Source organism: Halichondria panicea, chromosome 2 (genome assembly GCF_963675165.1).
Source record: "Halichondria panicea chromosome 2, odHalPani1.1, whole genome shotgun sequence".
Lineage (NCBI taxonomy): Eukaryota > Metazoa > Porifera > Demospongiae > Suberitida > Halichondriidae > Halichondria > Halichondria panicea.
The window spans coordinates 1,244,254-1,269,085 of NC_087378.1; the positions used below are offsets into that span (position 1 = coordinate 1,244,254).

At 41.6% G+C, this 24,832-nt stretch overlaps 8 protein-coding genes across 12 annotated transcripts in view; 6 read left to right on the forward strand and 2 right to left on the reverse strand.

The window, feature by feature from the left end:
* The window catches only part of LOC135331751 (uncharacterized), a 92,659-nt gene that overhangs the window by 40,188 nt on the left and 27,639 nt on the right, over positions 1-24,832 (reverse strand). The window lies entirely within an intron of this gene.
* Positions 99-3,353, forward strand: LOC135331729 (ankyrin-3-like). The gene is made up of 2 exons (XM_064526966.1): positions 99-400; positions 1,413-3,353. The coding sequence occupies exons 1-2, from the start codon at positions 212-214 to the stop codon at positions 3,201-3,203; spliced, it is 1,980 nt and encodes a 659-aa protein (XP_064383036.1). The 5' UTR covers positions 99-211; the 3' UTR covers positions 3,204-3,353.
* On the forward strand, positions 3,424-4,090 carry LOC135332012 (large ribosomal subunit protein uL16-like). The gene is made up of 2 exons (XM_064527317.1): positions 3,424-3,513; positions 3,635-4,090. The coding sequence occupies exons 1-2, from the start codon at positions 3,424-3,426 to the stop codon at positions 4,088-4,090; spliced, it is 546 nt and encodes a 181-aa protein (XP_064383387.1).
* On the forward strand, positions 5,376-6,910 carry LOC135331750 (transmembrane protein 128-like). Its single transcript, XM_064526994.1, has 4 exons — positions 5,376-5,588; positions 5,729-5,897; positions 5,993-6,151; positions 6,694-6,910. Exons 1-4 carry the CDS (start codon positions 5,507-5,509, stop codon positions 6,794-6,796), a joined length of 513 nt encoding a protein of 170 aa, XP_064383064.1. The 5' UTR covers positions 5,376-5,506; the 3' UTR covers positions 6,797-6,910.
* LOC135331735 (receptor-type tyrosine-protein phosphatase S-like) lies at positions 7,867-13,909 on the forward strand. 5 transcript variants are annotated; one of them, XM_064526972.1, is made up of 10 exons: positions 7,869-8,765; positions 8,826-8,900; positions 9,112-9,417; positions 9,469-9,740; positions 10,364-10,660; positions 10,763-11,068; positions 11,181-11,576; positions 11,681-11,765; positions 12,218-12,253; positions 13,668-13,909. In XM_064526972.1, the coding sequence occupies exons 4-10, from the start codon at positions 9,533-9,535 to the stop codon at positions 13,807-13,809; spliced, it is 1,470 nt and encodes a 489-aa protein (XP_064383042.1). In that variant the 5' UTR covers positions 7,869-8,765; positions 8,826-8,900; positions 9,112-9,417; positions 9,469-9,532; the 3' UTR covers positions 13,810-13,909. The 5 variants fall into 5 exon arrangements, with proteins under 5 accessions (XP_064383045.1, XP_064383046.1, XP_064383042.1 ...); XM_064526973.1 differs by having other exon boundaries at positions 9,349-9,417; XM_064526974.1 differs by lacking the exon at positions 8,826-8,900 and having other exon boundaries at positions 7,869-8,209; positions 9,349-9,417.
* On the forward strand, positions 14,048-16,551 carry LOC135331742 (uncharacterized). Its single transcript, XM_064526987.1, has 6 exons — positions 14,048-14,504; positions 14,620-14,828; positions 14,887-15,022; positions 15,390-15,598; positions 15,677-15,926; positions 16,396-16,551. Exons 1-6 carry the CDS (start codon positions 14,297-14,299, stop codon positions 16,431-16,433), a joined length of 1,050 nt encoding a protein of 349 aa, XP_064383057.1. The 5' UTR covers positions 14,048-14,296; the 3' UTR covers positions 16,434-16,551.
* On the reverse strand, positions 16,426-21,640 carry LOC135331719 (uncharacterized). Its single transcript, XM_064526957.1, has 16 exons — positions 21,378-21,640; positions 21,071-21,285; positions 20,876-21,008; positions 20,591-20,814; positions 20,274-20,529; positions 20,009-20,211; positions 19,650-19,890; positions 19,286-19,594; positions 18,711-18,806; positions 18,477-18,590; positions 17,589-18,166; positions 17,461-17,531; positions 17,356-17,396; positions 17,135-17,243; positions 16,651-16,933; positions 16,426-16,593 (listed from the first exon to the last, which is right to left on the reverse strand). The coding sequence occupies exons 1-16, from the start codon at positions 21,553-21,555 to the stop codon at positions 16,579-16,581; spliced, it is 3,066 nt and encodes a 1,021-aa protein (XP_064383027.1). The 5' UTR covers positions 21,556-21,640; the 3' UTR covers positions 16,426-16,578.
* Positions 21,681-24,832, forward strand: part of LOC135331739 (glycerol-3-phosphate acyltransferase 3-like) — a 34,704-nt gene continuing 31,552 nt past the window's right edge. The window contains exons 1-7 of the mRNA XM_064526982.1: positions 21,681-21,812; positions 21,908-22,056; positions 22,295-22,343; positions 22,443-22,546; positions 23,608-23,702; positions 23,900-23,965; positions 24,680-24,766. Coding sequence (XP_064383052.1) covers positions 21,910-22,056; positions 22,295-22,343; positions 22,443-22,546; positions 23,608-23,702; positions 23,900-23,965; positions 24,680-24,766 — 548 coding nt within the window. The 5' untranslated portion in view covers positions 21,681-21,812; positions 21,908-21,909. The remainder of the gene's footprint in view (positions 21,813-21,907; positions 22,057-22,294; positions 22,344-22,442; positions 22,547-23,607; positions 23,703-23,899; positions 23,966-24,679; positions 24,767-24,832) is intronic.

Sequence of the window (24,832 nt, forward strand, 5' to 3'; positions counted from 1 at the left end):
ACCTATTTACAGCATATTAGCTGGTGTACCACGGTACCACAGCAGACCAGACCATGTGTGGTTTTTTATAAGGGAAACCCCCGTGTATAGGAAGTCAAAGGGGTGTGTCTAAACTAATCAAACTGGGAGCCAATATAAAGTATTTAATAGTAGAGAGAAACACATAACAATCAGTGAAACTAAGCTGTAATATAATTATATATACGTGACAATGGGAGCAGAAGAGTCGAGGTACGAGTACAATCAAGACTATGAAGATGATGAAATCTTTGGGCCAGGCTACCTCCAGTCACCCCCCAAGGCCAAACCAGGAGTTGTCCAGACTACTACCAGCACACTAGTGGACATTCACAATGATATAACTATAGGGTCGGAGATCTCAGCTATCAGGAAACTGACGGTGAGTGTTTTACACAAAACATTGGGTTCGTATTTTCTGATTTATGTTAATATTATTTAAATTATGGTGTGTATTTAGCTAGCTGGTGTATATACGTAGCAATTGCGATTAGTAGCCGTGTTTTAGTCTCCCACTAGACAGATAGCTACTTGTATGACAATGAGTGCTGCTTCTGGCAGTGTACAGCTTTTCTGACTCTTGTAGCTAACCAGTACCTAGCACTTAGCAAGGCTATTATAGTTAAATAGAAAGTTTGCGCAAACAGATACGAAATATTCTGAAGAGACTGCAACAGCCTTCACTGTAAGTAAACTCCAACAGCCAACCTTCTAATTGACACAAGAGGAAATACCAAATTATGTCTTAATTTGCATGTAATTGGTGTTACATGTGAAACCATCTAATGCAGGGAGGGACACACACCCGTCTCTTCCCTTCTCCCACATTAAACAATATCATACGTAACATCACCATCCTTTAGACGTAATGTCTGGTCATGTCATTAACTCTCCCATTAAGGGGCCTTTGACAAAATATGATCTATATATAAAGACACCTTTGAAGGCCTGCTAAGTGTTTGCTCAGGCTCTCCCTTGTAAATACTCTGTAAGGAATCTATTTACATAGCTGGCAATAGTGAAAGCTACAAGCCAGCCAATGGTAATGGGTTTTTCCCCACGCTCTACATGTATAGGAATGTTGAATGGAAGTTTGTGTTGCGTTTTGTGGCAGCTTGATAATGAGAGGTTTCACAAACACACAATGATACAGAGCTACATAGAATGGACTCAATACAGTTGCATGCATAAACTGTTGTTTTTTCAGACAACAATGGCACTTGTTTATGTACATGAGGTGAAGGTTCAAATGGTATACTTTTATCTTGGTTGGGAATAATACGAGATAGTAAACTAGATAGCCACATTAATTGTATATTGTTTACATTTATCATGTTAGCTTTTCACTATTATAATTATAGCTGTTTCATAATCTATTTTTCACATGCATACAGCCACAGGAATCTACAGACAGTGACGCGGAGCAAAAATGCGATCAAATCTCACTGGATGAATTCACAAGTGCCGTCTCAATTGCTCGAAATGACAAACACCTCAAAGATATACTCTGGCAGAAATACAGCATCCCTGCTCAATTCATTCTCATGGCTGCCCACGCTGCCCTCAAACACAACAAGCTCGATGTGCTCGGTCGAGTACTGCGATTGAACTCTATACTCCCTTCCGACTCCGCCTTGAGGCTCGACGATGAGACACTGTTGATGTATCTCCACAAGGCCGTGTCAAAAAATCAGATGGACGCTTTTCGACTTCTACTCCAGAATATAAAGGACCCCACTCAATTTCAAGCTATGACCGAGCTACAAGCCATTGCAATTTTGGCAGCACAGTTTGGGAACATGGCCGTGGTGCATCTGCTATGCGTCAATTGCCCATTCTGCTTGAAACAAACAAAGCAAGGCACAAGTGTCTTCACTGAAATAGCCAAAGCCAAGCCACAAGATCCTGCAGTTTCGATCGCTTCCGTTTATAGCGATATCCTCGAAATCAACTCAGCGTATGTGAACACACAAGAGCCCGATGGCAACACTGCTCTGCACATTGTCACAGAAAGGGGAGACTACGACGCTGTCAGGATTTTGCTGATGTATGGAGCATGTGCAAGCCTACCTAATGCACAAGGCAAGACACCACTTGATATTGCCAAAGAGAAAGAAGCAGACCCCGAGATTATTGACCGTCTTAAAGAACTCTCTGATAAGCAAAAACCTGCTCAGTTTTCTCTCTATCAAGCAGCCATTGAGAGCGATTTTGAGAATGTGCGAAAACTTCACTACCTTGGTCTGCCTATTGACTCCAAGTGGCTGGATGGGACAACTGCTCTAGCTGCAGTTGCTAAGAAAGGAAACCAAAAAATGGTTGATTTTCTCCTATCTTTAGGTGCTTCTCCTATCCCTCTAGGCTGCTACTGGCCTGACCTGCCAGCCATGATAGCAATGCTCGAAGATCACATTGAAGTAGCCCTCATTTTAATGAAGAGTACAGAAGACTACCTCCACCAAGCTTCCTACCAAGAGAAGAAGCACATTAAGATGCAGCTGGTGTCTCTGCTTCATCACTGTTGCCGTGTCGGTGCTACTCAAGTTGCAAGAATGGTGCTCAGCTCAAGAGCTCGAATCAACCCCAACACAGAGTTCAGGAAACATCTTGCCCCCATTCACATTGCGGCAAAGTATGGACAACTTACGATGATCAGATTGCTTAAATTTTACAAAGCAGATGTCAACCTACCTACAGAGATCTACTGCAACACTGCACTACACTATGCTTGCTTTTATGGTCATCTAGATGTGGCTGGATTCCTTTTGTGTCAAACGAATGTTTCAATAAACTGCACCAATATTCAACACGAGACCCCTCTCTACTGTGTCCTTCGAAGACAACTCACTCTAAATGAGAAAAATTCATACATCCGAGAAGACAGCGTTATCTTTTTAATCCATGCTGGAGCACTCTTACTCAAGCCAGGTCGTCATAAATGTGAACTGAGACAGCTAAGCCTTCAAGTGGCAGAACAGAGATGGAATTTTGTACCTGAGCAGACCATAAAACTTATACTTGTACTGAGAGATGACAACCTCATGGAGATGTCTCTAGCATCTGAGGCAAGACTCGTGATTCGGGGAGGTATGAAAGTGCAAGTGAACGAAGAAACGGTGACACAGTTGGGACTGCCTTTTCGATTGCAAGAATACATCTTACTCAAGGACTGGTTTTCCACTTAGAACCTTGCTATATTTCTTTATGTGTGACGTGTGTGTGTGTGTGTGTGTGTGTGTGTGTGTGTGTGTGTGAACCATTCTACTTTTTGTCTAATACAATGTGATTGTGATCATGCATCCTGTGAAGAAATTGCCATATTCCCTCGTTTCTAACCGCGGCTATAATAACGAATCATAGTGCGGCCTCATTTAGAATTATCAGATACACTCCAGAAGAAGAAGCATGTTTCTGTCTAGGGCCACCCTTCCCTTGAGCAGGCTCAGTCAGCCTATCAGAACAACTTCTGCTGGACTGCTCCCACTCAATCATATGGTGAGCAATATATTGATAAAATTACCCTCTCCACATATACATTGGCACATAATTATATAAATTTAATATCATGAGACTTTTTGAATACATAATAATTATAATGTCATACTTATCTCTACAGATTATCAGAACGATGCTGCTAAGACCTAACAAAATGAAGTATCGCAAGTCACAAAAAAACATTCGAGCAGTGCTACCGGTGACCCCTGAAGGAGGCGTGGTAGCTCCAACTCTTAAGTTCGGAAATTATGGACTCTATGCCACAAAATCCCTGCGTCTCGGTGCCTATCATATCGAAGCAGCTAGGATGGCGATTCTGAAGACCATTGGACGAAAAGGACTGAAAATTTGGATCAGAATATTCCCACATATACCAGTGACCAAGAAACCACTTGAAGTTCGTATGGGGAAAGGGAAGGGTTCGGTGGATCGTTTTGTGGCAAATGTGAAAGCTGGAACCATGCTGTTCGAGTACAACTGTCCCACTGAGATTGGAGCAAAGACGGCCTTTAGACAAGTCAAGTATAAACTACCAGTCAATGTAAAGTTTTTGCAAACTCAAAAAACTGCTCAATAAAATTAACATCATTAATTTTATTTATTGTCGCACTGTATAATCAAAAAATGCATTAATTTTGCAGACAATTACTAGTACATGTACACAGATGTATAATGAAAAATCATAACTTGGAAATATTCCTATTTGCCCACTTGTCTATACACATATTGGAGTTCACTTCATTGGGAGAGTTTTTCTCTCTGTGTTCTGATGTCAATGCAATCTCGTGTAAAGTCACTTTCAATCTTTTGTCTTCAGTCCAAATCGATGATATAGCAATATTCTCACTGTAAGGGTAAGCTGGAGCTCGGTTGAGAGCGATTGAAGACAATGTTACACAGATACTAGCTGTAAGGCCCCAAACAAAGTGATGTTGTCCAGTTTCAATACTGTCAAAATGAAATCCTGCTTTTTTATCACTAAAAAATTGATCGAACAAATGGTAGCGAAATTTAACATATTCCATTCCTTGATCATTCTCTAGGAAATTTCTTATTGGCATCCAATAAACACAGTCGACTTCATTTTCACAAGGAGTTAGTCTCAAGGCTTTAGGGTCTACATTAAGTATGCACACCACAGGTGACACCACCATCAATATATCACGTCCAGCAATAAACGGAGGGGCTACAGTTACGATGGTGACAAGGTTTGGGTCTAATCCAGTCTCCTCTTGAGCCTCTCTGAGGGCTGTTTCCACTGGGCTGGTCTCACTGGGCTCTCTTGCTCCTCCTGGTAAGCAATCATCACCTGCAGGAAGACAACATATAAAATTTGTAAATTCAACGTTAATATGACATAATAAAATGTTAATGTCGTACAGACCTTTGTGTGTTCTGATTGTATTTGATCGTTTCGTCATCATAATATGTAGTGATCCATTTATGCAGGCAAGGAGGAACATCACAGCAGCCTGCTTGTATTTTAGGTCACCATGATCCAGCTTCTGGGGAAAGTCTCTAGTTACACTAGAATCTGAAATGAACCAGCCAAATTCCTGCTCTTGTTTAAAGTTATCACAGACACTGGAGAAGGCACTACTGGTGGCAGCAGTGCTGCCAGCAGTAGTGTCTGCAGACTCTGACATCCTCGAGATCTCCAAGTAGATGGGCGTGCCCGTCCCTAGTTGCGTTCGCGTCCAGGGTGGGGCCAAGCCCAACTAGCCCGTCCCTAAAAAATAGAGGTGGGCCACGCCCATCTAATAGTTGGGCGGAGTTCAGCAAAGCGTTCACTGTGTGGCTCCGCCCAACTAGTAAACAAACTGGGCAGAATGTGGGCGTGGTTCAACGCTCAAAAAAGCATTGAAAGCCTTGACGACCAGTTCAGATCCACCGAAGAACGGTGATGTGTGTTTACAATCTTCTTCTGGAATAAGAGTGTGGTAGAGGAAGAGATCGAGAAAATAGAAGCAATCAACAATCAGAAATCAGAAAGATGGAGCTAAATAGAAGCAATCAGCAATCAGAAATCAGAAGGATGGAGCTAAGATCCAGGACAGTTGAAAGTAGTGTTGAAAGTGAGTTCTTCATAATAAGCAGCTTCCTTCCAGTGGGAGCTGGGGTCAAGCTAGCTCTGAAAAGGTTTTGCAGCAGATGACTTACTAAGTCTAGACAGTGGACAGTACCCATGTTTCATTCTCTTATTCACCCTATGCAGGGATTGTACAGACTAGCTCCGAGAGGATAGCTCGAGCATCGGCACCTAAACCAGCTACTGGGAGGTTCAGGGTTCAGTGGGACCTCGTGTTCTGGATGCTGGCCTCCTTTGCCACCCTCTACTTTAGTGACTTTGCATCTCATCTATTGTTCAATGAGGAAATAAAGAGGTAGAGATCTATACGTACAATTACGTTACAAGCTTTTTGTTTTATGAGTTTTTGTGTCCTAGGATAGATATCACTGTTACTCCTCCCTACTACAGGCCATTCCTTTACGCCAGCCTGCTATTCCTTGGGGTGGCAGTGGGGTATATGATGTATGCATTCAGACGGTACCCTGGCCTCACCCACAAAAACTGGAGCACTAAAGCCCCTGTCCCCGTTGCTGTTGCTACAGCTACTGTAATCAGTGGAGGAGTATGGTAAGTATGTAGCACTGTTATCCTCTGTTCTAGTAATAATTATCTAGACTACTAAAAACCGATCTTTGATCTACATTCCATAAGATGTATACAGTAGACTCTTCAGTCACCCTTGGGACAGTGTAGTTTGGCCACAAATTTCAGAAAATAGCCGCGGCTAAATAGCGATCTTGCCTCGAATCTAATGACTAATTTTACAGTTCTGTCTCGAATTATTAATAAATGACGCTCTACAGTGTATGTAGTCCAATTTTCATCTGCCAAACCACTTCCAAAACGTTATATCCGGCCGTAAAAAAGAACTATAAACCCAGCCAGTATACTGTGAGCTAGGTGGCCGCATTTCAGGACCAGTAAATAATCACGCTAGCAATCTGTGCCAAACGATCTGTGCCAATTTAAAGGAAACGGCCGGTGACCGTAATTCAGAGAGCTGGATTAGCAAGAGTCTACTACTGTTATCAGTAGGTCTAGCACTGAATAACTGTCTCGTGTGCTATTGCTATGATCCACTTTTAATAATGCCCTGTTTCCCCATGCAGTATGACTGTAGCAGTGTGGCCAGTATGGGAGTTCCTGACATTAGTGATCCTACCAGTCTTGTTTATGGGATTCATATCCATCATCTCACTATTCAACCTGTGATAACGACTACCATGGACCTATATCAGACAGAAACTGTCATTCAACAATTAATCACCATTTCTAGTCATGTTCATTTCTAGTCATGTTCATTCATTAATGGTGATTAAAAACAAATCAGTTACACAAAAAAGGGAGGGGTCCAGGTTAATAATACATGTACAAGCAAGAGTGCATGAACTCTGGTACAAGCTGTCATTCAACAACACCATTTCTAGTCATGTTCATTCAATAATAGTGATATAAAAGCAAATCATGTTACACATTAAAAAGGAAGGGTTAACATTAATACGATTGCACGAGGTTTTATGAATCAATGAGTCAAACAGTAGTAGATCTAGAGTGTCCGAAAGAGTGACTATCAGAATCAAGAAAGGTCAGCAGCAAATTGTGAAGGTACTCGTAGTGTTCCTACAGAGAAAAAAATAAACCTAATTTATTAACCCCTCACGTAGCAAGCATTGTAATTGATGTAATTGCCTTATGAAACATGTACTCAGAAGAAACTATAATACTGTGAACTCACCACACTGGGCATGGCACCAGGTTCTGTACTCTGAGAGCTTTGACCACTTGGAACACATCCACCATGCCCTCAGCCTTACAGCTCTCCGTGAGAATGGCTGCCGCAGAGAACACACAAGACCTGCCCACTGTATCACTGCAATTAAGGGGGGGGGAGGGAGAGTGAGGGAACTGGTAGATAGGGTAGGAAGGTGTTCAGGTATGCATGTGTGAAAGGAGGGGGCAGATTGGGATACTGTATAGCGGGTAATTTTCGTGGGGTAAAATATTTGTTATTTTTGTGGGCAAGCTGACACTCCACGAAATTTTAACGTAGGCGTGGCTTAACTTAGGAATGCAGTACAGCCACTAGACTAAACGAAATTTTTACTCACGAAAACCACCGTTTTTCGAGTTGAACGAATTTTTTACCTCACGAAAATTACCCGCTATACGGTAATTATCTTGACACAAAGTAACAATTGGGTTTAAATTACAAAAGTTTGAGATAATTAATTTTGCAATAATTATAATTGTACATTACCTGCAGTGCACAACAATGGGTCCGGCTCCATTCTTCTTCTGTAGAGAGAGCACTGTGATGACACTTCAACTTACCAAACAACTCCATTGTTGATCCGAGCACCATATCGAGTGTGAATGGGATCAGATGCTGTGGTGATGTAGTTGATACCTGGAGCTACCCTAATGGATCGATTATCAGATTGAGAGGAGACCTTCTTGTAGTTACTACCACATCATTGTGTGTTCAGATGCATTTAGAGACTGGTTCTAGGTTCAGTGAATTCACAGTACAAGCTGAGGGTGTGTACACTTGCAACACTCGAGACTCTGATGGCCCACAGCAATTGTTCATTGGCATCTACACAACAGACAATTATCAAAACTCATGTAGGTATACTCTGTCTATTGATTCATTATGCCTCGAGGCGTAGCCGCACGAGGGATACGGTAAAGCTGACTGTGTGTGTGTCTGTGTGTGTGTCTGTGTGTGTATTCCAGCAGTAACTGCTCAACGGTTGCAATGCGACGAAAACTAACAGCTTCTATAGGCTTCTAGCCACGTTCTCTTGGATTTTGATTCGTGGATTAGCAAACTAAAGCTCCTTTCTCGAGTTATGGCTAGTTTGACTCACATTGAAGGCTGTTGCAGTCTCTTCAGAATCTTTCATAGCATCATCTGTCTGCACAAACTTTCTATTCAACATATGAGTTAGCCTTGCACTAAAGCGCTAGCTTTTTGTTAGCTACAATACTCAGAAAATATCTGTTAAAACAGCTAGCTAGCAGTAGCCATTATTTTTTGTGAAATTGATCTCTTTGGACACACCCTTTAATTATTCCTGTGGATGTAATGCGCATGCGCGCTCATTCCCCATGTGAGAAATAATATCCAAGATCCAGATCTAGATCCTCCTGGCAGAATCATCTTTGTCTTGAGGGCCTGGTAAGTCACAAAACACTATCATATAACAATATAGATAACAATAATTATGCATGTACACAGATCTTTTCTTCTTAGATATTATATACACTGAACTGGATCCTGGAAGAATCAATTTTCTTCTTTCTTGAGGTCCTGGTAAGCCACATAATACAATAAATAATAACAACAATAGATGCATATAAATAAGTCTTTTCTTCTCAGTGACTTTATATAGATAAGCTACCTTTAATATAAAATTCATTATAGAAACTAATATAACACTATAATACTTTTGAGCGAAAGCAAAAACATGGCGAGAGGCATTAGCACAGCGCCAGCTTGAACACTAGTTTGTTCATTAACACAGCCGGACCAGTTCTCACGGACAATGTCACAGTGGAGCTACTCTCCTCCCACGTCCACTACCCGCCCTCATTCTCACTCCATTGCCCCACAACCAGCTACCCTCCAACTACCGTCGTTTGGTCACTGGATAGAGCAGGCAACAACCTTAATCTTTTAAGCACCAACTCGTTTAGTCAGACAGACAAACTCGCAACCAATTACAACAATAGTTTAACAGTCAATGATTTCACAATTTCAGGAAGACTAACCTTCACTTGTACTGTCACCAATAGCAGAGGGTCAATGAATGCCAGCAGGACTCTACTTGGTAAGACTAAAATATTTATTTAGTAAAGGGGTAACATTTATTATTTTGTAGTTCCGTCTGGTATCCCTACTGATCTAAGTGTGGATACCCCTGGAAACAATGAGGTGATAGTGAAATGGATCCTCCTGAGAATGTACTGGGCTACACGATGGCCTACACCACTGGAAATTCCACTGGCTTCAAGTTTTTTGATGACTATATTGGCGACAATGCTACATTGATGGACGTAATAGCTGGTGAGAAGTATTCCATCAGGATGCAGGCTTTTGGTGATTTTGGAATTCCCGGCCGCAACAGTAGACCAATTGCAATCACCCTCCGAGGTATACTCTTACAACTGTAATATTAGTAAACCTACAGAGGAAATTCAAAGTGTTTATAGAACCAAGGGCGTATACAGAGAAGAGGGCATGCAACTCACCCTATTCTCAGAATCATCCGACTTCGTATTGAGCTATTTTTAGAACTGCCCACAAAAACGGCTACACGTAACCTTTGACCGCACAAGGTAAATCAAGATCTTTTTTTATATTTGCAGGTAGCTAGCTCGATTGCAGCATGGATAGAACTAGTTCTCAGCAGCAGTATGGCTCGCACTAGCAGTGTCTTAACAATACGCCCAGCACTTAACTTCCCACTCGAAGGGGTAATTGTCTTGGACCTGGCTGGACTAGGACTGGTCATGACACTTCTCTAAAATAATTAGCTAGCTAGCTAGCTAGCAAGGTAGCTCTGATGTACACGCCCATAATTATAACTCTGTAAATAACACCCCCCACTTGTTCCCGTCCGTATACTGGATTCTATTTTTAGTACATGTATATCCGGCCTCTGATACGAAGTCGGATGAGTAGGTACGGCACATATACTGAGTTGCATGCCCTCTTCTCTGTATACACCCTTGATAGATTGAATAACATTCCATTTGGCTTCTCTTCTTCTCCAGCTGGACCTGTCCTCTCCATTGGTGTCACCAATCGCTCCTCCACCAGTATCGACGTGCAGTGGATCATAGTTAACACAACTGACATCATCACTGGTTTCCAAGTATCTTACGCCCCCCGGAACAATAAGTGTATAGGGATCAGGTCGGACAGGCAGGTGGTGGTTGGAGGGCAGGCCAGACATCACTCTCTCACTGTGTTACAAGAAGGTGTGGAGTATAATATCACTGTGCAGGCCAGAGGAGAGCAGGGCTATGGGAAGCACTCTACTCTTATAGTAGGAACAACCCTCGATGCTGGTGAGCCATTTTTTATATTGTTGTAAACGTCTCCAATGTTAATGCCCTATAGATCATAATTATAATTCTCAATATCTATGTTCTTTCCGTCTTTATACACAGTGCCCACAGCTCCACCCATGAATGTTACTTCCGTGCTCTCAGTGTCAGGGATAGTAGTGTCCTGGTTGAAAACTCCTTGCGAACACATCAACTCACTGGCAGGTCTCATTGGCTTTATGGTGCGGTACAGACCTAAGGGTGAGGGGTGGCTGGAACCTGAGCATATCAACAACACAGCTGCTAGGAATGTTATCATCACTACTGGAATCATCGTACTGGTGTATGACTTTCAAGTGGCAGCTGTGAATACAAAGGGTGTTGGTCCCTACAGCTCATCAGTGACTCCCTCGGTAGTCCCAACTGAAGGTATTTAGCAGTTCATGCTGTACGATATATTGTGAATATGTATTGCGTAATTGTATGATGAAATTCACGTTTATTTTGTGACTCTCCGGGGGAACCGTTCTCAACACAATAGAGAGCAGCACAACAGAGAGCGGCACAACAGAGAGCGGCACAACAGAGAGCGGCACAACAGAGAGCGGCACAACAGAGAGCAGCACAACAGAGAGCAGCACAACAGAGAGCAGCACAACCGAGACAGAGAGCAGCACAACAGAGACAGAGAGCAGCACAACAGAGAGCAGCACAACTGAGACAGAGAGCAGCACAACAGAGACAGAGAGCAGCACAACAGAGAGCGGCACAACAGAGAGCGGCACAACAGAGAGCGGCACAACAGAGACAGAGAGCAGCACAACAGAGACAGAGAGCAACACAACAGAGACAGAGAGCAGCACAACAGAGACAGAGAGCAGCACAACAGAGAGCAGCACAACAGAGAGCAGCACAACAGAGAGCATTCTAGATACAGGTACAGTTGAGGAACTTGTTTGTTTTATTGGTGGACTAATCAGCTAAAATATCTGACCTTAACTGTTGTACTAATTGTGGTAACCAATAATAATGTGCATTCAGGGACTGTTGCTGCTATTGGGATAATCATCGTGGTGATCATTCTTGTTGTGACAGTGGGAGTGATAGCTGTGCTCTATTGTGTGTGGTAAGCTTGTTGATACGTATATATACGCTTCGGCTAGCTTCAAGCTAAAAACAGTGTTGCGTACATTTCCTTCTTCAGTTGTTGTATATGGTGAGTAGTTACTGTAATTTCCAAGGCACTATTTGGCTTTATTGGCATGCTTGGCTGTTTTATAGGCATGTGGTGCATTTATTAAGTCAACCAAAACAAAGGTTGTTTAGCATGTGTACCATTTCCAAAAGCAATGCCTTTTGTTCAATGATAATATCATGTGTGTATACCGTATAGCGAGTGTATTTCGAGGGTATAAACTTTCGCGGAAAGACGTACGAGCTAGACCATTAGAAAGGTTTTAATTTTCACGGAATAGCAGCCTTTTTGCAGTATGCTTAATAATGAACATTTATACCCTCGAAATATACCCGCTATACGGTGCGGTACATAATTATACATTCCTGACTATCATTCTGTAGGAAACACAAAACAAGAGCAATATTTGGAATTTATGGGTATGTGTATCGTCATGTTATCATTGATGGGTATGCGTATAGTTGTGTTATCATTGATGGGTATGTGTATAGTCGTGTTATCATTGATGGGTATGTGTATAGTCGTGTTATCATTGATGGGTATGTATATAGCCGTGTTATCATTGATGGGTATGCGTAATCATTGATGGGTATGTGTATAGTCGTGTTATCATTGATGGGTATGCGTATAGTCGTGTTATCATTGATGGGTATGCGTATGGTCGTGTTATTATTGATGGGTATGTGTATAGTCGTGTTATCATTGATGGGTATGTGTATAGTCGTGTTATCATTGATGGGTATGCGTATGGTCGTGTTATCATTGATGGGTATGTGTATAGTCGTGTTATCATTGATGGGTATGCGTATAGTCGTGTTATCATTGATGGGTATGTGTATAGTCGTGTTATCATTGATGGGTATGCGTATGGTCGTGTTATCATTGATGGGTATGCGTATAGTCGTGTTATCATTGATGGGTATGTGTATAGTCGTGTTATCATTGATGGGTATGTGTATAGTCGTGTTATCATTGATGGGTATGTGTATAGTCGTGTTATCATTGATGGGTATGTATATAGCCGTGTTATCATTGATGGGTATGCGTAATCATTGATGGGTATGTGTATAGCCGTGTTATCATTGATGGGTATGCGTATAGTCGTGTTATCATTGATGGGTATGTGTATAGTCGTGTTATCATTGATGGGTATGTGTATGGTCGTGTTATCATTGATGGGTATGCGTATAGTCGTGTTATCATTGATGGGTATGCGTATGGTCGTGTTATTATTGATGGGTATGTGTATAGTCGTGTTATCATTGATGGGTATGTGTATAGTCGTGTTATCATTGATGGGTATGTGTAGAGCCGTGTTATCATTGATGGGTATGCGTATAGTGCTTATGAATTGAAAAGACATAATGTCCTACCATATACTCTGATGGCCTGACATAATTATAGCTGTGGAGCCATCCATCAAAATGCTTACAAGTTTTTCCTTGAGTGACTCAACAAGATGGTTCTTCTATGCTGCTTGGCACAGTCATTTCTTCTGTTTTCACTTTCAAAGTAGCAATACTAACTAGATGCCTGCTCCTTCTAGCCTTCAGAGCTATCAGAACTAGAACTAGTACAAGACTTAAAGAACAGAGCTACAGAACTAGTACTAGCACTAAAATATTGACCGGCCAGTTTGTCAGAGCACATGGCAAATTGACCGGTCACGTGCACTAAATGGTCTGTGAAGGACCGATTGCCGACCGTTATAATAAGGACTGTGCGTATAGTCGTGTTATCATTGATGGGTATGCGTATAGTCGTGTTATCATTGATGAGTATGTGTATAGCCATGTTATCATTAATGTATACACCTTTGTACTCTCAATCTAGTGATCCTTCTTCAAAAATTCCAATGGAAGAATGTCAAGCTTATGCAGTACTAGCACAACAAAGAAGCGGTAGTGGAAAACCAGACCAATCAAACGGTTCAGAAGAAGAAGAACATGTGTATGAGTATATGGACCCTTTATGAGAATTATAGCAAGTCCATCATTTAGTTTACAGTGTTGTATCTGTGTTTGTTTGTACAGTGATATCTGTTTGCATAATAAATGATGTTTCCTATTGTTGTATTGTTGCTAATTAACTTAAAGAGCCGCCATCAATTAATTTTTCGATCAAAATTACATGATGCATTGTGAGCTTATTCATCGAATATATGCAAACACTTAAGTGGGTTGAATTGATTTCTAGGAAAAGAGTAGAGGGCTGTGTGAGACCGACACCTACTGTTTTGGTGGTGACTATTGGTGGCTCTTCACTGAGTTTGCACACATGCGTATCCTTAATTAGAGACAGTCATGTGAATCATGATCGATAGTCCAGTACATGCATAGTTTATACGATTGTAATAGCTATATGATGAGAAAAGGAACTGGAGTTCGTATATAAGTTTAGAGCATGATCAGTAAGTCAATTGATCTAAGAATTGCGAGTGAAAATCAGAAACATCTACCATTATGATGATTGGACTACTTTTCGTCGTTGCATCTTTACAATTAGTCGCCTGTGTTCCCATCAACACCACAGTAGCTGTCAGTCCAATGGATGAGCAAGCAGCTCAACAGGAGCAACAAGACATTGCCTGTCTTCTCAGAGATAATGCAGGAAAGAGATCGACATTCTACACAGCTGTTCGAGCAAAGCACGGATTCCAAGACACTCCAGGTGAATTGTATATACAATATTGTCATAATTATGTCCTATCATCAAATTGAGTACGTATATCCTTTGCTTGTCAATATTATAGAACAGGTACGTTTTATCTTTCTTTTTTCTATAGTGCGATCACTTCGGCCGAAAGTGTTTCAGAGTGACTCAGTCCGATGCTTTAGTCAGCGTCAATGCCCGGAGTCTGAGATCACCTGGTGCTTCAATCTGTACCATCCCTCCAAGTGTATTGAGGTGTGTTGGGACTCTAGTGGCAATGTCATCAATATGACTGAGAATGGTCTCCCTCTTGAGCTCGACAGTGTCTTCAGTGTAACCAATGTGAGTTCATTAACAATAATATTAAAAGCAAGCAATTAACTATTTTGCTTGTGTGCAGGGATGTTTGTTCAGCGGTGGAGATTCGTGTGTGGAGTTAAAAGACACTCCGTTCTTTGTCGATGGAGGACTCCTCACATGTACGGCTGAGAGCAGCAGCTGTGTCCATAAGTCATTCATTAGCATCACCGTAGATTGTGAGTTACTATGTAACCTCCGGCCATATCACAACTCTTGTGAGCATGCGTATATACACTATAGACTACTATAATTACCGTACTACTAGAATATTTGCGGGTGAAAAACCTTTGCGAATGAGCCAAATCAACAGAAAATTTGACCTTTTGCGATCTAACTATTGCGTTCTGGCAAGGATCGTGTGTATTTATAATAGTAATAATTTAGGTTTTGCAGATTTTTTTGTTGCGAATTGATATCAACCCTCGCAAAGTTCGCAAATGTTTGATGCTCACAAAACATTCTAGTTATACCATGCTTAGAGTAATACCATGCTTAGTGTGTATCAATTAATACAATACTAACAGTTTCACACCCTGCCTGCAGACGTAGGTCTCACTACTGATCCTCCGACTATACAGTTCCACAATGCATCGAGTGAGCTTGTACTGGGGGAACAGAACATCTACCTTGTATCTGCCGAGTATCCAACTGAGCCAATCGATTTCTTCTTTGGATTTAGTGATGGTCTTACGCCATACATTAATGGAGAACCTGTTGCCATGACAATTCCTCAGGATGGGCCGTTTTGTGAGGTGAGGAAAATCAATACGTGTGTTTATGTCTTGCTTCTCATTATTTTTAGCTTTTTAATCTTTATTTCGTACATGTAGGTAACTGATGGATGCTTAGCTGCCAGCCCACAGTATGACAACACCAGGACAGAGCGTGTCCGGTTCTACAGCTCCATGGTAACCGACTACGGGTGTCCAGCCACCTCACGCACATTCTACAGCTGGCTTGTCATTGATGATGCACAAGAGGCGGATGACCTTGTTGAGTACCGATTCCGTGCCTCTGTGTATGTGTACGACCCTTACCCACATCAAGTTTACAATGAGTTCACTCTCAACCTAAGTCCAGGTACGTTTTACATGGCCCACTATCCCCCACTCTTCCCTATATGCACTATCCTCCACACCTCCACTCTCCCGCCCCCCCCCACACTATAGCTACCCCCTTTCTTCCTTTCTTCCCTACTAATCACCGTTATCTCTCCCCCTTTCTTGCAAATAGCACGTGCAGTAGACTATACATATATTTACTGTATGTACCTATCTAGTTTCCTGCTGACACGTGTGACTGCACACATGTAGATATCCACTATCAGTGGTGTAGGAAGGGGGGGCTCCAGGGGCTGGAGCCCCCCATCTTTCTAGGCTATTAAGTAGAGATGACTTATCGAGCTGCACTATGTACGTAGATAGCCATACTTTTGTTCATTCAAAAAACTAGAGCCCCCCCCCCCCCCATTGAGAAATTGCTTCTTACGCCACTGACTATGTAGGCTAGCTTTCAACAAATTATGGATTGTTCTACATGTATTATGCAGTTGACCAGCCAGGAAGTGGAGAGGACATGACATTGTGATGAAGAACAATAAAAGCATACTGAACATTCTCATGATGAATTTAGCACATTAGACAAGTGTATAAAAGTGAAAACCATTATTCTTTTCATGAAAAATAATTATGAAATGGACAATGAATGTTTATAGCCTTGTTTGTTTTGAATCTCACACTTGAGTTTCCTGCATGTAAAATGTAAATTGTAAAAGTCTTAGGATTGATAAAATGAATGTGTTTACCTGTGGGGTATGATTTGTAACATTTTGATACTCTCCATTCTCAATATCCGATATTTCAACTGTGCATGGCTCTATTTCACACGAGGCAACACTTTCTTCCAATCGTAGTGAAGTATCATCATCTGAAATATCGATATGTGTGCCATCTTCACCATCAGTAGCTGCTACAGTCAAGTAGTTCTCACTGTCAGCATCAGAGCATGCCTCGAATAGGTGGACCAGGTTAGAGGCAGATGGACGCTCGTCTGGATTTAGTCGCCAGCATTGTTGCATCAATTTATAGCTAGAGGGTGTGTGGCAGTTAATAGTCATTGAAACGAAACTATAATTAGTGGGTTAGATATGACGGGAAACACTTAAAGGCCATGCACCAATGTCCCAAATTAATTATCTGTATAACGACTAAAACTTTGTCCCTCAAAGACATGCATCCATTATAAGGGGCTCAACTAACTGACTGTATCACTGTTTACGATTCACTTACAATGAGTCTGGGCATCCGTTGGGTTTAGCCAGCCTCATGCCAGCTTTGAGAGATCGAATGTAAGGTTCCCACGATTGCCCAATCTTCACATCAGAGAAGGGACGATGACCTGCAAAGATTATAATAATTTACAATTATAATATTGCAGCTCTCACAGATACCATAGTGATACAGGGGCATTATAGAATTCATTATAATATACAAGGCTTACAATTACTTACCGTATGAAAAGATTTCCCACAGCGTTACACCCAATGACCATCTGTGTATTGTAAAGGGGTGCAATGTATTAGGCTAGGCATGAGCTATGTATTTAAAACACTTACATGTCACTTTTGTGTGAGAAAACATGTTCCTCTAGAGCCTCAGGTGCAGTCCATTTAACTGGAATTCGACCCTGCAATAATAAAATGTATTAAAATTTCTGTTTTTATTGAGCAGGATTTTAACTCACCTCACTTCTTCTGTAGTACTCCTTTTCAGACATTTCTTTTGCCATTCCAAAATCTCCAATCTTGAGCACAAAACCTTCTGTGATGAGGATATTTCTTGCAGCCAAGTCACAGTGGACAATATTTTGTTGTGCCAGGTGCTTCAAACCACTTGAAATCTGTAGAGCAAAGTTATGCACATCTTCCATGTAGAGTAGGCCCTTGCTGTTAATGTAGTCATGAGTAACAGCAGCTGAAGCTGGGCCGCAGCAAGCTTCTGCTGAAAGTTCAGGGTTTAACGAATCATTTTGGATTTCTTGGTGGTTCATTGCAATCTCATTTCCTTGTAACGGCTCACTATTAGTTGCTGAAATATCTAAATAACTTGGCGGAAGCGATTGTATATTTATTCCAGGCTCCGTTGAAGACATGTTAGCATAGATGGAGGAGTCAGTGCAAGAGTTGCAAGACTGGTGGCGGCCATTACGGTGTACAATGTGGGGTGTATGATTTAAATGTAGGACAACTTCCTTGCACTCTTTTAGAAAGGTTTGTAAGCTCCCGTACAGTGCAAACTCCACAATCAGATACAGAGGGCTACCTGTGAATGAATAAGAACTTGGGTAAATCACCAGCACTTCATAGTACATGTTTGTTTGGTCTGCTAGAATGAAGGATAAATAGAAGCACATGTGCTCCAGATGATAATTGTAACTGATGTGGTTTATTGAGAAGCCAGGACATGCATGGTTCATTCTTGTGTTGCGTTGAAAGCTTAAAACCAGACCACAAAAATGTCATTATGTCAAGGAACAGGATGATGTTTGGATGAATTCACTATCAATAAAGTGAGCCCACTTCTAAGGTGTCAAGCTTACTAGCACAGATAATAATATTACAAACAAACTTACTTGATGTTTCTCTGCTGTATCCTAGGAGATTAACAATATGGGGATGAGGTCTAATCTTCCTCATAATCTGTAGCTCTTGCCAGAGGCAGTCTGCGTCATTATTTGGTGCAGATGCTACAAGGGTGCATGCATGGGTGCACAACAATAATTATAAACAATGATTTAATGTGTACAATAATAGCATAATTATTACTACCTGTAGAATTAAGATGTACAATAATAATCAACACATACCTTTGCGGGTTTTGACGGCCACAATATTTTTATCAGGAGAATTTGTCACAATCCCCTCAGCTTTGGCCAAAAGAACAACTCCAAAAGTACCATTTCCTGTACACAATGGAAATCATTGATCACGCATGCAGTACATGGTGAATGCAAGGATTGTTTGACAACAGTCCAATCAACACTGTCTCATGAGAGGAAGTGGAACCTTCTAATGACAATAATAAACTAACTTTCTCACCCAATTTTTTTTTAATAATCTATTGACCACTTACGGCAAGGAGGGAACAGTGTCTCCACTGAGGCTTCATCAACACATCCTTGGCACCAAACCTCCCCTTCCAGTTTTTAAACCTCATTATTTTACCTCAGCATCCTATTGGAAACTATATATACCAGCCAAACCTCACCATACTCGTACTACAGTACTTGAGGGTACAACCATGCAACACACTTAAATAATAGTAAACACAACACAACAAAACAATAAATGTATACAGTTGTAGGTGTGTAAACATGATTGTGTCAATTGACTGTTTGTTAATGGGCTAGCTAAGATAATAGTTGTAGCTATAGAAACTCACCCAAAACTTTGTCCAATAAGACAAGCCTCTCTCTAGGAAATTCAAGCTCATCATGCTCTTGAACATCCATGCGATTCCAAGCAGTGTCTATACGAGCTCGATTGCTGAATGATTGTACAACCAAGTCACTTCTTCGTGATGTTCGCCTGCTCTTGAAGCGTCTCTTACGCTTGGCCCTTCGGACCCAAAACACCATCAAGACCAGTATCAATATAGCTGTGACTAAAAGCACCAAGATGAAAACTCCAACAGCAATGTAGGTCACAATAAATGGGTTTACAAGTATCTCTGCATTGGTGGTGGTTTGGCCTGTAATGGAGCGTAATAATTATTAGAATATAATCTCTAATAATTATGGACTCACTTTGCTCTGTAGCAGTATATTGTGGTTCAGCGTTGTTCAGCTGGGTACGAATTTGTGTAGACCATACGGCAATTGGATTCCTATCCCCTCGTGACCGGATGACTGCACACTCATATCGACCAGAGTGATTTCGAGAAACATTGCAGAGGAAAAGAGTGGTTGTGAAGTTTCTTACAAACTGGCTCACTTCTTGAACATCATACCGGTAATACACATTGTTATACTCGGAGCAATGGATGTCCTGTAGCAAGAAAAGAAGATACCTTGAATATGGCTCTGTTACAGAGGGTGACCTGCTTATAGGGTGACCATGATAGGTAATGCTGCGTTGGCCTGATGTACTGATAATTAGTGGTTACCTTTTCATGGTCACTATCAGCCTCGACAGCTGGCAGCTCTTGTCCGTTCAGCGTCCACACTAGCCTATCACCAACTCCAGCTTGAGCAGACACAGACCACTGCACAGAGTCTCCTAGCTCAGGCTGTGTGCTGCGGTTGTTGTGAGTAGTTGAGTTGACATCGTACGGAATTGCAAGGGGAACAATGTCAATGATTGGTGTAACTGCAATGAAAACATTAACAATAATTAAGCCGTGGTTTTCTTTGCATGCTGTCTCCACTCACCTGCAGTCAGGTTCAATTTTATCACATTAAGCGCTGCCCTGGATGAAAAAAAGTCTAACGGAATCGAAGATTTGAATGTAAAGTTCAGCCCTGCATCCGATTCTTGAGCATTATCAATCACCAGCCATATTTGGAAGAAGAAAATATCCCGAGGGCAGATTGGCATGAAGGAAAGAATGGAGTACACTCGAATACGCTGCTTTTTCAAGTTTTCATAAGTCTCAACGTAACCAGCTACTTCACTTTTTGAACAATTCTGTACATGTAGGAAGTGTATATATATAATGGAGCTCAATTTATGCAGTGTTGACACTTACCAGAGCATCACAAAATGGATTTTCAGGAATAGAATCCAAGAGGGTTTGGCTATCGTACGCATGAATTCCAATTGCACTAATTCCAGGTCGAATGCCACCAAAGACTAGAAAGGAGGCATACGCAACCTCCACAGTGAAATAGTAGACGTTTTGCTGACCGATAACCATCTCATTCGTTGAGTTATGGTACGTCACATTAGGAGGACCAACAGTGGAAAGTGGAACTGAAAAAATAAGGAGAGAGTCTCTGAGCAATAGTTGATTGTAGTTCATTAATAAACTTACAAACAACGGTAACTCTAGAGAACGTCTTGGCAGTGCATGTGTCATTCTGTGATGTACAAGTGAGAGCACCTGCCTCGACAAGAAACGGTGTTGCGTGAACGGCTATGCAAGGTCCTCTAGCGCCTCTACAATCCTGTTAAATATAATTATAGTGAGATCATAATATAGTAATTGTATTAAAGTAGCCTAGCTTACATCTCCAGTTGTGAAGTAGCGGTTTAGCTCAAGCAGTGCAGCACCTTCTGTCATATTGAGAATATTGTTGTTAGAGTCCCAGCAAATTTCAATGAGCTTAGTAGGATGGTAGAGGTTGAAGCACCAGGTGACACTTGTGTCTGGGCATTTCAACTGGCTGAAACACTTGTGAGCCCCAACTCCCCCATGTGGTAGAGGCATTACACGTACCTTAGCTATGGAGTAAACAATAGAGAGTAAACAAAATTGAATAATCCAAACTATGGAGTCTATGTAGCTGAGCATAGAATGCTGTCATAAATCTTACCTTGGGATACTCCATGCTTGGACTTTACTGAGCTGAGAAAGTTCCTTCTAGCTGTTATGTTGTCTTTGAGCATGCAAGAAATGGACTCTTGCTCCAGCTGAGGTCTCACTGCATCCTGGCAACCCACCAAGGTTGAGCTCACTAAGAGTAGTGTCAGTAGTCCTAATGAAGCAATCATGATTGGATTTCTCAGCTGCAGAGACTGTAGCAGAATGGGTCCTAGCTGCTCTCCTCATTTTTATGCAAGCTAAAACGGAAATGAACAAGCTGTGAAACCTTTCATGTGCTAAGTGGGTCGCTAAGGAGAAATCTGCACACTCAGCAAGCTTTAATTAAACCTGGCCTTTACAATAAGAATAGCTTTCCTTCAGGCCGTATTTCTGATGAGGTAGACACACCAGAGGAGACCAAAATCAATCACCAAAGCTATCTCAAGTGAGTATAAAGATACCAAAATAATTATTGCCTCCAAATATAAAATTACAAGCACATGCTCACGTACGAAGGCTCCACCTACACACACACACCAGATATGAGTTTCCATGACCCCCTCTTCAAGCTGTTCCAAGTTGGGTTCACATTCTGGTTGGGACTGATTGCTTACAGCTTCATCTCAGCTCTCTTCAACTTATGCATCTTCCGTAAAACATACCTTGAAATCCTTCGATATTTGTATAGGGTACGTTTATAATTAGTGTGCTACAGTTAGGTACTACCTCAGTATGAAGCACATGCAATGGTGATTACATGACTGTATATGCATATATCCAACACACGTTAAGTGAATAGTTGCTAAATTCGTTCCATTCTGAGTGGGTGTGGTGTACCTGTTTGAGTGGGTGGGGTGTACCTGTGTGAGTGGGTGTGGTGTACCAGTATGAGTGGGCGGCCTCATTGTCTGTTTTGTGATTGTGCAGCTGTTAGGGTTCAAGATAAGGTCATCCTTCCAGGCCAACAATCTTGAAGGTAACTAAGTTACACAAGACTGAAACCATCCACCATGGATATTATCCATCAGTTAGATTTTCTGTTATATGTAATGTTTTCATTATCCGGCCCCGACAGATCGCCGTGGTTCCCTTTCTGTGCCTCGAACAAGATCGTTTGCTACTTTCAGGCACACCTTCAAGATTGACGATGCTTGCAGTTTTGTCACCGACGGAATTGGGGTGAGTCAAATTAAAGTCAATAGGATAATTACTGTACTAGCTACCAGGTTTGTGATATGTATATACAGTAGACTCTCGCTAATCCGAATAGAACGGGACCAGACTCCATCCGAATACATGAAATTTCCCGATTAACGGATGTCATTAAGTGATTATGAAATCATTAACAAAGCCACTGCATGTGTACAGATATAAAGGCTATTACTGTGGCCAGAAGGGAACCTGCTATAGCTAGAATAGTCTTTTATCTCAACTTTCTCTCCAATAGAGTGAGTCTTGTGAGCTCTCTTAGTTTTCTTTGCAGTGGCCATTGTACTAAGAGCACGTTATTGCTGATTTAGCAAAGTAAGCTAGTACGCATGCGCAATAGTCTATTCTACTGACATGCCCCTCCTCTTTTCATTTTACCGGTTTGCCGGATTTGAGAGGTTTCAGACTAAAGGGGTCCGGATTAGTGAGGGTCTACTGTAGCTTTAATAATTGAACAGTTACCAGCCCAATAGCTTTGTACTGTAGCTTAATTGGCTGGCTGAGCATTAGAGATTTACACGTAGCAGTATCTACACATTTGGTGTTACATAAAGTACAATATCGTGTAGATTTGCCAATAACAAAACCACAATAATGGATTGCCATGTATAATGTATAATATTATTGTTGTCACTACCGTATAGTGGGTGATTTTCATGAGTAAAAAAGTTTGTTTGCTTTAATATGTGCACTGTAATGTATGTGTTCCGGTAAACCACGCCTAGGTTTTTGTGAGGAAAATGTTTGCCGAGGTTGGCTTTCCCATGAATAACAACGAATTTTTTTACCCTACGAAAATTATTGCTCTATGGTAATTAGTAGCAGGCTGAAAATTCTTCTCTGTTGCTACACTAGCTACAATTGTGACCATACAATTATAGTCTCTGTACCAATGACCCTCCGAGCTGGAATCGTATCAACTCGAGCAAGTCTCTAGCTTCCATGTTATTCTCCTTCTGATGATATAATTGAAAGGGGGGGGGGGGATTTTTGCTCCAGTGTGAAGAGATTTACCCCTCTCCCTGATGCAGGTGATAGTGGATGATGAGGTGACCAAGAGCTTCTCTACAGAGGAGGTGGAGGAATGGAACTTCCTCACCCGAACACAGGTGCATGTCAGTATGAGGTGAGCTCTAGTAGAGAGGGACCCCGTCACAAGTCACTAGCCTTAGGCTGTGTGTGCATACCTTTGCATAGTGAATGATCACACCTTCTGCCTTAAATATCGTAGGTGGCAATTTTTATGGATAGAAGTCGTTGGACAAGCAATGCTAAATGTTTCCCCTCTCCCCCAAATTCAAATCCATTTGTTTCTCCACACAGTTTGAAGGTGGAGCTCCTCCTACTCCTGTCCATTGTCTTCAGGTTTGGACTGTTTTTCTTCGTAAGGTGTGCATTGTATGGGTATATGCTATTACTGGAAGGCCACTAGGTACATACATGTAATTTTAAATTTAAAGGCCATTGTAGTTTGTTGATTTTCAGTATTTGATCATTTACTTATGAATGTTGGGGAAACTATTCAATGGTGCTACCGGCCAGGTGTGGACATTTCCAGCTCTATTAATTTATATGGCGAAAGTGGTCCTCTTTGCTTTGTGTGTGTGGCTTTTGCCCCACTTCCCTCCATCAATAGCACTGTTTATACCGCCTCTTTAACCTTATTGCCCCTGAGTCTTTCATTCATTCAGTCTGCATCTGTACTGGGAAAATGAGGGTAAGAAATTGAATTATGCACTGGAAATGGTTAGAATGTGACAAGATGTTGGGTTTGGGGGAATTCAATAGTTGGGCTTTTGTTTTCTCCTGGTATGTTATCAATCTACCAAACTTCCATGCTGGATTCATCAATTGGCTTTGTGACTGTTTTCCTCCAGCTTCATGGTGGATGTGTGCCCTTTTGATGTGTGCCTTTTTAACCATGGCAGTAGAATTGGGAGACTCTGCCCCTTACGCATGTCCATTGTTACACTGGAGTGGATTCCTATTACCAACATGGTCCCTTTAGGAGCATGTACAGTAACCCAGGGGTCATACTATATGTGATAAAATTATGAGATGGGAGCAATTTATGATGGAAATGTTGTCCCTCTCTCCCTCCAGATTGCCGATAGGTATTGTGAGCTTGCTCTGGCTGTTGGGGACTATGTGTGTCTTCTCTGTCCTCAACAGCGTCTGCCCCCACTCTCCGTGAGTCAGTCTCCTTCTTGCATGTACTGTGCGTGTGTGTCTCCGTGAGTCAGTCTCCTTGCATGT